This window comes from Periplaneta americana, chromosome 8, assembly GCF_040183065.1.
Source record: "Periplaneta americana isolate PAMFEO1 chromosome 8, P.americana_PAMFEO1_priV1, whole genome shotgun sequence".
Taxonomy (NCBI): Eukaryota; Metazoa; Arthropoda; class Insecta; order Blattodea; family Blattidae; genus Periplaneta; species Periplaneta americana.
Genome location: NC_091124.1, coordinates 86,155,805 through 86,172,068, shown reverse-complemented (window position 1 = coordinate 86,172,068; position 16,264 = coordinate 86,155,805). Strand labels below are relative to the sequence as shown.

The window sequence follows — 16,264 nt, the reverse complement described above, 5'->3', positions numbered from 1 at the left end:
AGTATGGAAAATTTAACTCTCCTGGTTTGTGAAGGGGACGACCAAGATCTACAACTCCAGAAGTACAGGAGGAGATTCTGGAGGCTGTGAACATGACTCCTTCTATCAGCACACGAAGGGTAGCGTTGCAAGTCAATGTTCCTCATACGACTGTCTGGAGACTGTTGAAAGAGTATCAATTGTATCCTTATCATTTGCAACGTATACAGGCCCTGTCACCAGCAGATTACCCTGCATGAGTTAGGTTCTGTCAGTGGTTCTTGCAGCAGTATGGTGTAAATCCGAACTTTCCTGCCTTAATATTATTTACAGATGAAGCACAGTTCACACGAGATGGCATAACAAATTTCCACAATCAGCATGTATGGGCGTATGAAAACCCACGTGCAACTGTTCCATCTCATCACCAGGTGCGGTTCTCCCTCAACATGTGGGCTGGTATCATTGGTGATCGATTAGTTGGACCCCATGTACTTGTAAACAGACTTATGGGGCAGGCGCACACAAACTTCCTGGAAAACACCATATCTCATGTTTTAGAAGACACTCCACTGATCAATCGTCAACACATTCACTTCTTGCATGATGGCGCTCCTGCACACTTCAGTTGTACGGCTCGCCGGTACTTGGATCGAAGGTTTCCTGATCGATAGATAGGTAGAGGTGGCCCAATTGCTTGGCCTCCACGCTCACCTGATCTGAACCCTCTCGATTTCTACTTGTGGGACCATTTAAAATCATTGGTTTATTCATCTCCGGTGTCTGATTTGCAATCCCTTCGGAATCGAATTGTGGCATGTTCTGAGGACATACACAATACTCCTGGAGTTTGGGATCGTGTTCGCAGGTCAATGAGACATCGATGTGAGATCTGTATTCAAGCAGGAGGTGGACATTTTGAACATCTTCTGTAATGACAACGACCTGCGGAAAGAAAAACGTTCCAGTGAATTTCAATGTTGTGAAGGCCATAACTCGGAAATGAAGCATTTCCGGACACATGTAATGAACTATTTTGATTGTCTACATGTGGGAAATACATACCTGAAATTATGCCCTGTATTTTTGAAACACCCTGTATAGTAATCCTAGGAAAAAAAGAATACAATTACCATCAACAACTAATGCCAACCTTGAGTGATGGTGGTTTTCTGTCAGATATTGCTCTTTAGAACTTCAAGTTGGATATAAGGGCCATTTTAAAATTTTGTGAACTCATTTTTCTCAAAATGAGCAACAGGTTTTGGCGTGGTATCCTTTTTTCTTCGAGTTAGATTTATTAAGAAGCAATAATACACTTTTTACAATGCCCTTTTCATTTCTAGAACACATTTCACATTAATTTTCGCCAGCTTTAACATAATAATGGAGGCAATTTTCACATCTTGTCAAAAAATTCTAAAGGTGTGAGATCTTAACTATGTAAATGGAAGATGTTCAGATAATTTTCCACTGATATGAGTGAATGCTCTGTTATCACAACTGTACATGTCAATGCGTAGTCTTGAAACAAAAATAAATTTTTCGGAAAAATTCAGTATTTTCTTTGCCGTCGTGATCTTCAGGTCTCTTCCAAGAAGGGTAGCATACTACTGTATTTCCCACTACCATTTTGTCTGGCGCATCCAGTGCTGCAAAATAATCCCTCTTGCGTCAAAGAAGAGAATCAGTATGATTTTAGCACAAGAACTGATGTAGATCTTTTCTGATGAGAAGAATTCGAGTGTTTCTATACTGTAGGTTGATGACTTATTTCAGAATCAAAATATTTCCCATAAAACATTATTAAAAGTTTATCTATACAGTACACACTACCTGGGATTCCTTGGGACTGAGAAAAGTTTTTGATGACATGATCATTTATACAGGATTATGGCCCAGACCTTATGTGCGACTATTATTTGTGGGGAACCCTAAAAAACAGTCTACATAATTAACACCACATTATAGACATTAAGTATTACAACATAAATTAGAAGAATTACGAAAGGAGAACTTCTGCATGTGAATGAAAATGTTATCAAAAGATGTTGGGAATGTGTGATGGATATCACTTTCAATAACTCCTGTAACACAGATTAGTACTTCCTAGGTTGGGAAGCTGAATGGGATGCTCTGTATGTCAAAGATTTTTAATTTGCGTCGAAAGTCTTCATTTCTTTTCTGGTCCAGTATTTTAACCTGCAATCAAGCATTGAAATTTCATTTCTCCTCCAACTTTCTGTTATTGGTCCTTTGCTGAGGTACAACACTCAGCCATACGGCAATGCAGGAACAGGAAATGAAATTTTCACAAAATGCTATAAACCTTTATTTCGGCAATCGAAGTATCACTTATACTGCAAGAGACTTTTTATACAGCTACTGTGAAGATCTGTGAGATTTTTATTTCAGAAAAAGCAAGAAATGCCTGGTTGTCAGCAAAGAAAATTGTGGTTAGTATGAGGAAGGATCGAAAAGTAATGGACAACAACCTTTTGTGGCAACGTATTTAAAAAACCTGAAAGTTAGAATTTATTTTATATTTATTATCGGTTGTTCTATATGGTTGTGAAACTTGGACTCACACTTTGAGAGAGAAACAGAGATTAAGAGTGTTTGAGAATAAAGTTCTTAGGAAAATATTTGGGGCAAAGAGGGATGAAGTTACAGAAGAATGGATAAAGTTACACAACGCAGAACTGCACATATTGTATTCTTCACCTGACATAATTAGGAACATTAAATCCAGACGTTTGAGATGGGCAGGGCATGTAGCACGTATGGGCAAATCCAGAAATGCATATGGAGTGTTAGTTGGGAGACCGGAGGGAAAAAGACCTTTGGGGAGGCCGAGACATAGATTGGAGAATAAAATTAAAATGGATTTGAGTGAGGTCGGATATGGTGATAGAGAGTGGATTAATCTTGCACAGGATAGGGACCGATAGCGGGCTTATGTGAAGGCAGCAATGAACCTTTTGTAAGCAATAAGTATACAAAACGAAATAATGCAGAAAAAAGCTACAGGTTTTACCTATTTTTCAACACAGGAACTAAGTCTCTCGACATATTTCCCCCATCGTGACACCAGATTTAGTACGCCTCATTCATAAAATTCCGTTTTCTGCGCATATAACCACCTATGCATGACTTATTTCACTTCTTCATCCGAACAAAAGTGTTGGCCTCCTAGGAATTTTTTCATTGGTCCGAAGAGGTGCAACTCAGACGGTGTGAGGTCTGAACTGTAGGGTGGGTGACTGCCGCCTCAATGCCTCTGATATTGGGTGGTGTTGCAGCAGTCACCAGTCGGCTGGAACGTGCTTCATCAGTAAGATTTACTCGGCCCTCTTCGAAGAACCTGAACCACCTGGACATGTTGCTACAGTTCAGACAATCAGCACCATACATCTCCAGCTTTTCCCTGTGGATTTCACTCGGACTTTTTTGTTTTGCTTAGAAGAAAACGGACTACACCTCGCTGCTCTTCACAAGTAGACGATGCTAGGACACGTTCCATCTTTACTCAGTAGTCACCGCTCGTTCCACCAGGGTGACACCTAATCGAGCCATTGCTGTCTGTAGCGCAAGATTCAAACTAACTAGCTGCCAACTTTGAACGTCCTAACAAAAACAGTATACCGTAAAGAAATTATTATGCGTTACTTTCCGATCTTCCCTAGTATGTGTTATTGTAAAATTTGATAATTCAGCTCTCTTTTCCATTTGCAGGTAATGTTATCAATATACAAGTTAAAACTGATATATATGGTATCCTTGTCTAACATCACTATTAATTCATTTATTCGTAGTTTTCTGGCCAAGGTCCTTCACTGCAAACCCAGCATTCTCCAATCTTTTCTATTTTTAACCTCCCTCTTAGTCTCTGCATATGATTCATATATCTTAATGTCATCTATCATCTGATATCTTCTTCTGCCCCAACTCTGGCTACTAGCAACAGGCATCTATAATGAACACCAATCAAAATACCCCTCATTTCTCGTGAAAAAACAACTGAATACACTACAGTGGATTATAGTGGACTTTATGTTGTCAGCAAACAGCTGGATACATTATGAAGATTGATTGATTCTGCCCAGAATCTTCTCCCATTCACCATTTCTTCCAGTGCATCCTTCAGAAGGCAGTTTCTTCTCAGCCAGTGACCCAACCAATTTTTTTTATCTTTCTGATCAGTTTCAGCATCATTCTTCTTTCACCCACTCTTTCTACAACAACTTCATTTCTTATTTTGTCTGTCCATTTCACATGTCCCATTCTTCTCCATACTTATGTTTCAAATACTTCTAGTCGTTTTTCTTCACTTTGTCGTAAAGTCCATGTTTCTGTCTCATACAATGTTACACTCCACACAAAGCACTTGACTGGTCTCCACCTCAGTTTCTTTTTTCAAATGTACGCAGAAATAGTACTTTCTCTACTAAAAGCTTCCTTTTCCATTGCTGTCCTCCTCCTCCTGATTTCCCGGCAGCAGCTCAGGTTGCTACTTATAGTAAACTACACCCCAAGTATTTGAACCTGTTTACTTGTTCCACTGCCTTGTGCATCTTGTTTGCATTTATCTTCATCCCATATTACTCACAGCTCTCATTTAGCTCTAATAGCATATTCCGTAGTAACATCTCGTTTTCTGCTAACAACATATCATCAGCAAATCTTATGCACTTTATTCTTCTTCCTCCTACGATTACCCCTCCCATGTTCTGAAAACAGTGAAGTGCTTCATTAAATCCTCCAAGTAGAAAGTTTCTTTATGATGCTTCATCAGCTGTGATGGTTATCTGGCGATTAAGTGAAATTAAGGTGATAATGCCAGCGAAATGAGTCTAGAGTACAGCGCCGAAAGTTACCCAGTACAAACTCAGTTACCCATAGCAAACTCTTAACAGACTGAGAAAAAACTCTGGAAACATCTCAACAAGGTAACTTGTCTCAACTAGAATTTGAACTAAGGCCAACTCATTTCACAGTCAGACATGCTATCTGTTGCTCCACAGCAGTTGACAAAGTAGATGTTGTACAGGATAGGTCATAAAGGGCATGATTTTGGCTTAAATTATTAATATTGTCATTTTATTTTAAAATTACTTCCATGTTTAGATGGGAAATATTGAAAATGTTACATTGACTGTTTTCACTTGTGAGATGATATAAAGTAGACTGAATTAACAAACATTGGTTTGTCCCTCAGTCCTCGTGAATGAGAGGATTGTCCAGTCCAGCATTCCTTGAAAGATGGCAACTCTAGCATGAATTATTATAAATAAACCCAGTAATTTTATTATGTATTGTAAGTTTTCTACAGTAACATGATATTAATAATTACATTTTTTTCCTGAGACTTTAGGCATAGGCCTATATTTGTAATTTCATTTCGCACTTAGTAGGCCTGAGCCTACTATTATTGTATTTCTATGTTCATTCTATTTCATTATTAATTTATATTTACAAAGTAGACCTGATATGTGAATCTCGTTTGATTTTCTGTATTTTTTCCTTATATTAGTACATATTTTGTATCCTATTCCTGTTTTGCCAGTTTTCGCTGAGGTATCTGAGATAGTCCTTAGTTTATTTGTTTTCGTTATTTTTAAGTATTTCCTTTTGTATTCCTTTTCTGTAGTACCTATAAGATCTAAAACAGGTTTGTTAATTGTTCCTTTTAAACAGGACATAGTTCTAGCAAAAGCAAATATTTAAGGATCTAGAAAGATACTAAATACAATCTTCCCATATAGATATTTATGTAAAAAAATTGTAGCATATTATACTCCTGAAAACTAAGTAAAAATAATGTTAAATTCATCTCACATGTTTCAATCGTCAATCCAAAAATTAATTACTGTAAAATTCAAACAGTTGCATCACATCAATGTACAGCAAACTTAGGTACGGAAGCCAGTCTAAAATGTTTATTATGTAAAATTATTTCAGTTCTGTGACACAAGAAGAAGCCACTCTATATCACTTCACGATACTTAGTTCAGACAACTGTAGGACCAAAAAATGTATACTAAAAATTAATTTTTTCAGGGTTATTAAGTACACACCCTTTCTTGACTGGTTAGTTTTTAACATCTTCACACATTGTTAACAAGGTCTAAGACCTTCCTGGGATCTTAATAATCTTACAACTTACTTACAAATGGCTTTTAAGGAACCCGTAGGTTCATTGCCACCCTCACAAAAGCCTACCATCGGTCCCTATCCTGTGCAAGATTAATCCATTCTCTATCATATCCCACCTCCCTCAAATCCATTTTAATATTACCCTCCCATCTACGTCTCGGTCTCCCCAAAGGTGTCTTTTTCCCTTAAGTCTCCCAACTAACACTCTATATTCATTTCTGGATTTGCTACATGCCCTGCTCATCTCAAACGTCTGCAGAGTTTAATTCCATTTCTCATGTGGGACACCTCAGGGAAGAATTCAGTCTTCCAATGACAGAATGTTAGGCTGTATTAAATGTTAATGTAAGTTACTGTAGAGATTTTTGAGAATTTATAAATGATCAACACGACAACACAATGCATTCAATATGATGTAGAAATTATGACACGATTATAAATTGCATGCGAAACAGAACTGTCAATAACAGTAAACAGTAATAAGGTCTGAAGTGAATAAAAGAAAGGAAACTATCAACTACGTGTACTTTCAACTTACAGAAAACAGTCAATATTTTGAATATTTTGAATATTTTTAAAAATATTTTGTTATTTAAATTGAATTGGAGATTGTAAAAAGGAATCTAAGTAAGTCATCAAACTGATTATGTGGAGTTAAATTCATTTTTATATTTACTGAGGATAACTCCATATGTTAGTGATAAAAGTGGCGTCTGTCAGCTTTTCGATCACAGTGAAATATACGTACATTGATGGTTTTCTAGATTGAGTGTAAGAAGTCACTTCGGAGACTTTGGTATCTTTTTACACTTCATGTTGTCTACATTGCAAAACACTTCTGAAAACTTCAGTATATGATATGATTCAGGAGATCCCTCATTGACACTTGTTGTTTCTATGAAGGGAAGAAAATAAAGATGCAGAGTTCTCATCTGAATTCAATACATCCAATAGGGTTGCTGCTGCTAAGTTGGCATCCATGCAAGATATTTTAAAAGTTTTATTCACAATTCAAAGTCGAACAAAGGATCAAAACAAAACAAGAATGTGCTGTGTCTAGTATTTGAGTACCGTATATGCAAAATATTGATCTGCCCAAAATATCTGTTCAAGACATATTCTATTATAGGCAACACATAGGGAAAATATTTTGTATTTTTAATTTAAAACTGGTTTCTCATATACAGCTATCACAAAGGACAGGCGTTAATAAAGTTACATCATTCCTACAGGACTAAATTAATAATTTTATTGTGTACCATCTAAACAAAGCATTCTGAATTAGGGTGTGGCCTGAACGACAAAGACCCTTTCTTTCACTTATCCATGTCAATCAGTCGATAGGCTGCTATCATCTAACTCCTGCTTTAAGGGATATATCTAGCATTGGTAATCCAAGGAGATGACCATGGTGGCTAGTGAATATACCTTTGACTACTCAAGCTGGAGGACTAGATATTCTACAAAAAATCGACAGTTTCACTTGAAACTCAACATAAACTCCGTCAAGAGAAAGTACTTAAAATAAAATATGAAATTAGGCCTAGATAATTTTAGATTCTGGCCATCGAAGTATTTTTGAGTAATGTATTAATCGACTGAGGCAAGTGGAGCCGCGGTCGTAATGTGAATTATAGTGATGATGCTATACGAATGCAAGAGCAGTACAAGTGGTGCTGCAGGACTCCACTGGCCTCGGTCGAGTAATAATATATTCATCTCTAAGTAAACAATATATAAATATACTAAATATTTTTAAAAGGAAAGTAGTAAAAGCCATCTCTGGACCAATCAAAGTGAATAGTGAATGAAGAGCTCGTCATAATCATGAACTATAGGCCTACAAACTTGTATTCAAGGAATCGAATATCACTACGTTTATAAAAATCGACCTTTTTTTTTTAAGTAGGTTATTTTACGACGCTTTATCAACAGCTTAGGTTATTTAGCGTCTGAATGAGATGAAGGTGATAATGCCGGTGAAATGAGTCCGGGGTCCAGCACAAATCGACCATTTAAATGCAAACAAACTGTTTCAAGGTTTATATATTACCACAATAATATTTAATATCTTCTGTAAATAGTAAAGTAAAAGAAACAGTTTTCTTCAATTACCTGAAAATTAAAGTTAAATGACTCTCAGGTCCTTTTTACAATACCCCATTCAATTAAATTTCGTCTTCTTTCATATTTAAATTATATATTTTTTAATGTTTTGACAGCGACAGTAACTTATATCTACGGTTTCAAGTTTATCGCAACTGTTTCAACTATACATAAACACTAAAACTGATACAGTTTAGTTATGTCAGTACAAGTGAGCAATGTATTATGATCATGAAACATGTTTTAAAAATTGTCTGTAAAGAATTAATTCATCCTGGAGCAAGATCCCTATAACTGACACCTGGCTAAAAGAAAGTGAATTAAAAACTTAACTTACATCTAGTTAACTAGCATCTGTATACATTACTAGCAAAATACCTACAGCTACTGATGTATTAATGTGAAAATGTTAAATACATTAGATGTAGACCTATAAAATAAATTAATGCTTATATTTTGTACTATTACAACAAAATTACAAATCTAGAAATCTACTGAACTGGGTGCACACTGAAGTGTTCCCTGTAATATACAGTAAAATAGAATAGGCCTAAGTACCTTGAATTAAGATGTTTTATACAGCCTAATCAATTTCTGAAAAGCTTTAAACGGAGTAGGTAAAATATTTTGTATCTAACTTAATGTAATGATTTAATATTAGATGTTGAGAGTAACCATAAAATCATGATATGCTCAATAAGCTTTTCAAATCAAGTGGTAGACTACTAATATGAAGTGTTAGGCCTACACGTTAGGTCTAATTTGTAAATATAAATTAATAATGAAACAGAATAAGTAACCTTCAGAAATACAAACATAATGAGCCCAGGACTGTCAAGTACAAAATATAATTACAAGTAAATGTATATAACCTCAGGAAAAACATCTAGGCCTAATTCTTTATAGCTATCATAATACTGTAGAAAATACAATACACACATAATAAAATTATTAGATTTATTTACAACTTGTGGATGTATGTATCTAGAACTGTTCAATTTCTTGCCTGATAAGTTTTACACAAAAATGCAACAGTTATTTTATGTTGAAACGTAAATTATTCATTCAGCATCAAGTACACTGATACAGGTATAAAATATGAAGTCATGGCCTATTTTCTGGAATATTAAGTTTATATATGTATATGTACATTAATTCAATGTTCTTAATTTCGTTTACATGTTACACAATTCTAACCACTGCAGAGAAGAAGTAATATGTTTAAGAATAGTTTAAAATTTTACACATTCACAAAATGTAATACGTTTCAACATACTGTACCTAGCTAATTATTTCAAGTCATACATTAAAAAATGACGAAAGTAATACAAAGTTCGTTATCGCATAAAGTTCACCATTTTGAGACGCTGTGCACTTACCTTTCGCACAAACATACTGTAAATAAAACTATAACACGGAAGAACTTATTTTGTTAATGTCATAACCAAATGACATTTTAAAAGAGTGAGTATATAACTGAACATATTACCGGTACATGATAAGTACTTGAATGAAATAAAATTCTTGAAATATTACTCTTAAAATATAGGTATGTCATTACTCCGAATTACGTGAATTCTAGTAGTTTTCTATTCTATAAACTTTTATCAATAAAAGTAAGGTTATGAATGAACACTCGTTGTAATTTAATTATTTTGCACAAATACGAGAGTTCTAAAATTAATATATCAAGAGGAACTACATTATACAAATGTGCAAAATTTAACTAACCAGATTTCTTCCAAAATTGAAGCATTTTTCATTTTATTAATATGACATTGACAGTCACAAGGACATCTCCGATTTCACATCCGGCCGTCGGATAAATTCTGCAATAACTCATCAAAAATATAAATAGCGCCCTCTATATACGATGTATGCATTTCACAGAAATTATATTTTATAATTTTATTTTGCTGTATTACTGTTACAACAATTTATTAAAAATACACCATAGCCTATATTACAACGACTTTAATTGATATAGCCGACAAAATGTGACGACTCCCATATCCTCACGATATATCGAATAGTTGTGTTATTACTTTTTCGACAATCAGGACTTCGAGTAATCGATAATACCAGCAATAATAAATATAGTTACGACTCATTGGATTGGACAAATGGTTTCATTGTAACAATTCAGCTCATCATACGTTACATGGACTTGTAGTATTTTAAAGACATAAAATGTTTTAAAAGTATGTGGTAATAGGACGTGTGCGTAAAAAGTACAAATCTATGGCCAAACTCGTGATAGACTGTTTGGATAATCAGATAATAAATAAACAAATACCGTAGTTTTGAATTACATAGCCAATTATATAAAAACAATAAATAAATAATTTTGAATTTCTTAAATTATTAGACAAAACGTAAAAACTGAAACACAATAAATTATGTTTTTGGCCCTTTCAATGATAGATTACATTCATTGCACCATCATTTACATTTGCATTTGAATTCTAATTCCATTTTAATGAGCTCTTCATCTCAGTCCCTCACAATATTTGCATTTTGCAATATATTAATATTAACTGTTACTGTACCGTTATTAATTTCAAGAAATAATAATGCCCTCAATTATTTTATCATAATATATACGGAAGAGCGAAGTAAGTTCCCCAAAAGAGTCATAACTACAGGTATAGTAGCCTCGTTTAATTATTAGGCAGCGGCATTCCTTTTAAGATTTGTAGGTCTTTATTGCATGCACCGATAATAAAATGAAAATGCGACGTTGTCACGTCACGTCTTGTTTGTTGCTGCTATATATTAATATAACATGGAACAAGACACACTGCTAAAATTTGAAACTCTGGTTTATATATACACTCCGAGTGGATATTAGAGTGGCCTTCAAAAGACTTGACGACAATGGTCAGCGCGACATAATTAAAATTATTGAAACTACAAAGCTTCCGCCCATACACTCCGCATGGAGTATTAGAGCGGCCTTCAAAAGACTTGACAACAATGGACAGCGCAACATAATTAAAATTATTGAAACTACAAAGCTTCCGTCCTCTTTGACACCGCTAGCCTACTAATTGAACTTGGCTACTTTAATAAATATGCTGAAATTAGCTCTATAACTTGACATTTATGTTACATTGTATAGTCATATTTAATTATTTAATATAATTAAAAATAGGTTCATATAATTTTATTTCGAAACAAAGTAGGCTACTACAATTTTGTCGCTTGCTGTTAAGTCCCAAATTTGTTCACACTTCTGATGAATGGTTTCCAGGTCACATCCTATCGCAAATGATATGTTGCCGGATAGATAATATACTGTATCCTCATTTTAAAAAAGTCATAATCACAATGTGTATGTATTAATGTGTATAGTATTAAATAAATATTATTATTATTATTATTATTATTATTATTATTATTATTATTATTATTAAAACAATATAACTGCATTCTTTTTTCAAGAATAAAAACACATTAAAACACAACTTGTGTTACATATTTATAAACATACCGGTAAGTGTAATCATAATAAATAACGAAAAGAAGCAAGCCTAGGCTCATTTATCTCAGATACATAGCTCAGCGAAAACCGACAAGACAGAAATACGGTTGTTATTTTAAAGCTCAATATATCTCGATAAATATCAGCCCTATCAACATTTTACACAGAACGAAACTTGTCGGAAACATTTTAAAAATAAACTTTTGCTATGTAACATTCTATTAAAAAATCAATAATAAGGGAGATTTGTTTACTTCAGGCCCCCTTACAACCATCTCTTAAAGAAAATCCTTTTAATTCCATATAGCCTAAAATCTAAGTGGGATCTAACTTATATTATATACCAATTTTCATAGCAATCGTTTCAGGCATTATGGAGTAAAAAGATAACAAGCATACAAACAGTCAGACAGACAGACGAAAAAAAATTTCAAAAGTACTATTTTCGGTCTCAGGATAGTTCATTATACACGTTAACAGCAATTATTTTCCGAACGAGAAAATTACCGGAAAAAATTACGTTGTAATTTTGTTATTAGTAATACATTTTACGATTTATATTATAATACCGGTATTATTCAAGTATGGTATCGGTGTTCAGAGAATTTCTTTGTCACTTTTCTTGTGTGAAATGGAATGCAAATTATAATGCATGTAATAAATAGATCATAAATTGATTATGTGCCAAATTTAATTCTAGTGCCATTACACAAAATTGCTCAGCATAACGTCAATCTATATGTAACAACATGAGACATACAGTAAACTGCTTGAAAATGCAAATTAAGTTGCAATAAGACTGCGACATAGTTCTTTGTACTAAGGGTTTAGCTTTGGACTTTCGTTATAAATAAAAGCGTAAGCGATTGTAGTGGAGAAGAGTATCTTATTTGATAAATTATTAAGCTTACTCCATGTTTGATGATGAGAAGTTTTGTCGAGCCTTACTTGAATTTTTAAAGAAATGATATAGATAATAAATTCGATTTTGATCAAATTAATTGTCGGTCGGTGATAAAGTACGGTACCTATTTTTGAAAAGTGTGTCCGGCAAAAAAATTTATTCGGATAATGTGGGTACATTCAGGGATGGTTATCTTTCGTAGCCACCATAAAATTTGAGTTGCAGAATTTAAGAGAGGAAGAATGAAAATCAAATATGAACACCGTGTTGGAAGACCCGCTTTTATAACCACTCCAGAAAATATCGATGTCACGCATGGTATAATTTTGGAGGATCGACGAGTTGGTCTCAAACGTGTATCAGAGACTGAAATTTTCCTACGAATATCTCTTTCGCATCGCAGATTATAATTTTGATGTGAGCAAATTATCTGCTAAATGGTTGTTTCTGAACATTTACCAGAAACGTTTCACAATGATAATTTCCAAGTCGCTTTGACGCAGTTTTGAAGAGGATTTGTCGAATTTTTTGGATCGTATTGTAACTATGGACAAAAATAGATCATCGTTACGATCCAGTAACAAATGCATAATTAATGAATAGAAACAATCGGGTTTCCCCCACCCCAAAAAAAATCACGTTAAAAAAATTGGCAGGAAAATCCTCGGATCGTTTTTTTTTTTTTTTTTTTTTTTTGCAAAAGCCAGAATAATTGTGGCAGGCTATTTAGAGCAAGAAAAAACTGTGATGGGAGGAAGTCTGAATCATGTAAGTGAAGCGGTTAGGCATTGGACACACACACGCTTTTGGAAAAGTAGTGCAGAAATTTTGTGGTAAAATTTCCAATTTATTTCACTCGATCACAAGTCGTCCATTGCGTTGCAGAAAATGGATGGAGTTGTCTTTGAATTGATTTACCATTCTCCATATTAGCTACATTTAGGCCCTTCAGACTACCTCATATATTTAAAAAAAAGTGACAGGGGGTTTGAGGAAATATCTATAATTGCGTGTAAAGTCTTTACTGGAATTAAGAGAGGCCTAAATAAATACAATTAGCTTTAAGACTCAAGTGTTTGTAAAGAACGAATGAAATCAGCTATTAAGAACAGTCAATCCTCCAATAATAATAAAAATGAAATAATAATAATAATAATAATAATAATAATAATAATAATAATAATAATAGGCCTAATAAATAATAATAATAATAACAATAATAATAACAGGCCTAATAAATAATAATAATAATAAACTAAAATAGACTGCACTCCAGATCATATATAACAGATTGATCACTCTTATGGGCTTTGAAGGCAACAACTTTGATCAATTTCACTATGCTGCCATCTAGCGACAGTAGAAGTCACATTATAACTCCCATTTGAATTGCATGGAGCAACTGTATTTCCATCTAGCGGTCGTTACTAATCGACAGTGGCGATCCTGGTGGTTGTTCTCTTTTCTACATGTTACCGTTTTTAATATGGGAATGGCCAATCTGTTATATAGGGTGATCAGGGATTGTACTACTACGAGGACAAATAAAGAACTCTTTTTGAGTCACGGACAATTATTAACTGATACTATTTATACTACTGATACTACTGTATACTATTTATAAGTACAATACAATAACATTGCTTTCCATCTGTATGTGAGTTATGCCCTAGATTACATATAACAGATTGATCACTCTTACAGACTTTGAAGACAACAACTTTTATCAATTTCATTATGCTGCCACCTAGCGACAGTAGAAGAAGTCACGTCATAACTCCCATTTGAATTGCATGGAGCAACTGTACTTCCATCTAGCGGTCGTTACTAATCGACAGTGGCGATCCTGGCGGTTGTTCTCTTCTACATGTTATCGTTTTTAACATGAGGATGGCCAACCTGTTATAGGCTATATGTGGTCACGAGTAATGTCAACCTTATAAACTTTCTATAGTTACGTATGCTTTTTTGCACCCGTCTGCTTTACGTTTGTCAAAGCATAACTGAATAAAATTTTGTATTAAATACAGTATATTGCAACCTCCCCATGGATTATAATAATATTTTCCAAGTAATTTATGTAAATATGCGGATTCCCCTTATGTATAGGAGTGGATTCATTTACATTATTGAGTTTATCGGACATGATGTAACCATTTCCATGGCAACCGAAGTCGATTTTTTTCTATTAGTAGAGGTCTAATTAGATGTCACACGTAAAAAAAGCATTAGATATAATTAAACAGTAAAAAGTAGTAAGAAAAGAGTTGTTTCCGGACTTTGCTTTATGACCGTTGTGCTATGTGTGGATAAAGATGAATATGTTGACTAAACAAGCATTTGTTTTGAGATACACTATTTTTTTCTATGTTTCTTTAAATAGCTTATCAATACCCCCCTGTACGTCGACAGTGGTGACCATGTTTTGCGCGCATAGGTAATATATAAAAGAGAACAGCACGGTTGTGCTCAGAGAACAAGCAGTTATAACGGAGAGTTAGGACATCTAGAGCTGATATGGGGGAAATTTAATCAAACAATTAACATCATCGTGTTTCAAAAGGAACTGTGGTTGAGCAAACCTCTAAACTCGTCACAAGCCTCCACTCCATCAAAGCATCAAGTTAGATTGAGAGAAAATCTGATGTTCGAGTCCCGCACGCAGTAAGGATTAAAATATACTTCCATGAGGTCTACTTCTTTGGTTACTATTTAAAGTTGCCTAAATTTTAATAATGTTACATTTCCTATAACTATGGTCCTGGAAGTTGGAACACAACTATGGTCCACGATACAATCATTCAAAGAATATGTAGACTGTTCGTAGATAGCTGCAGTGACTTGAGTTCAAACTATAGTACAGCAAAAATATAGATAAACGAGGTCCTACGTTATGGAGTACAAAATTTGAATGATTGTATCCTGGACCATAATTTTGTTCCAGAACCATAGTTATGCGTAGGGGGCGGATGTTGATGAAAAGTCATCTTCTTATTTTTGACATTAGGACGATGCCTTTTAATATAGAAATCCTTTCTATGTCAATATCAACGTAAAAAAGTAATTTCTTGTATTGCATTTTTTGACGTTTTTGAACTAATAGGTTATTTTTATATTTTTTCGGCATTTTTGGTCATTTTTAATACCTTGAAGAACTTTTAGATCATTTGGAATGCATTTTACTTTCTTCTTTACCGACAGGTCTGTTAAATCATTTTTTAACCAAATAGGTCAGTAGTAATTTACTGAATAAGTGAATAACAGTGAAGTTTGAGTTTTATAGTTTGGAAGAGACTCTAAAGTCCATCCTTTATTTCTCTGAAGGCTTCACTTCACACAACAGAAGTTGGCTAATATAAAATGCTTGACAGCAGCTTAGTTTAAGTGAGGACTTTGACTGCTACTGTTCTCTTGTCAGTACGAGGGTGTCTTTAGAATTTTTGTTTGGAAGGGGGGAAACTTTCACCACATCCTGGACAGGACGTTGTGTCCTCAACATGGCTCGGAAGGGATGTCTACTTTAGTAGACAGTATTTTTAACACAAAGATTACAAGAATGCACACTGCGCCCACAATTTGTTTTGTTATTCCCACTCTCTCATCTGGAAGATTTGGTGACAAAAGTGAAGCGCGGA

At 34.3% G+C, this 16,264-nt stretch overlaps 1 protein-coding gene across 2 annotated transcripts in view; it reads right to left on the bottom strand.

The window, feature by feature from the left end:
• pkaap (A-kinase anchoring protein pkaap) overlaps positions 1–10,292 on the bottom strand; it is a 77,158-nt gene extending 66,866 nt beyond the window's left edge. Inside the window, exon 1 of one of the 2 annotated variants that reach the window (XM_069833162.1) lies at positions 9,973–10,292. In XM_069833162.1, the coding sequence (XP_069689263.1) occupies positions 9,973–9,997 (25 nt within the window). In that variant the 5' untranslated portion in view covers positions 9,998–10,292. The remainder of the gene's footprint in view (positions 1–9,972) is intronic. The other variant, XM_069833163.1, reaches the window with a different exon arrangement.
• Between the last annotated feature and the right edge of the window lie 5,972 nt (positions 10,293–16,264).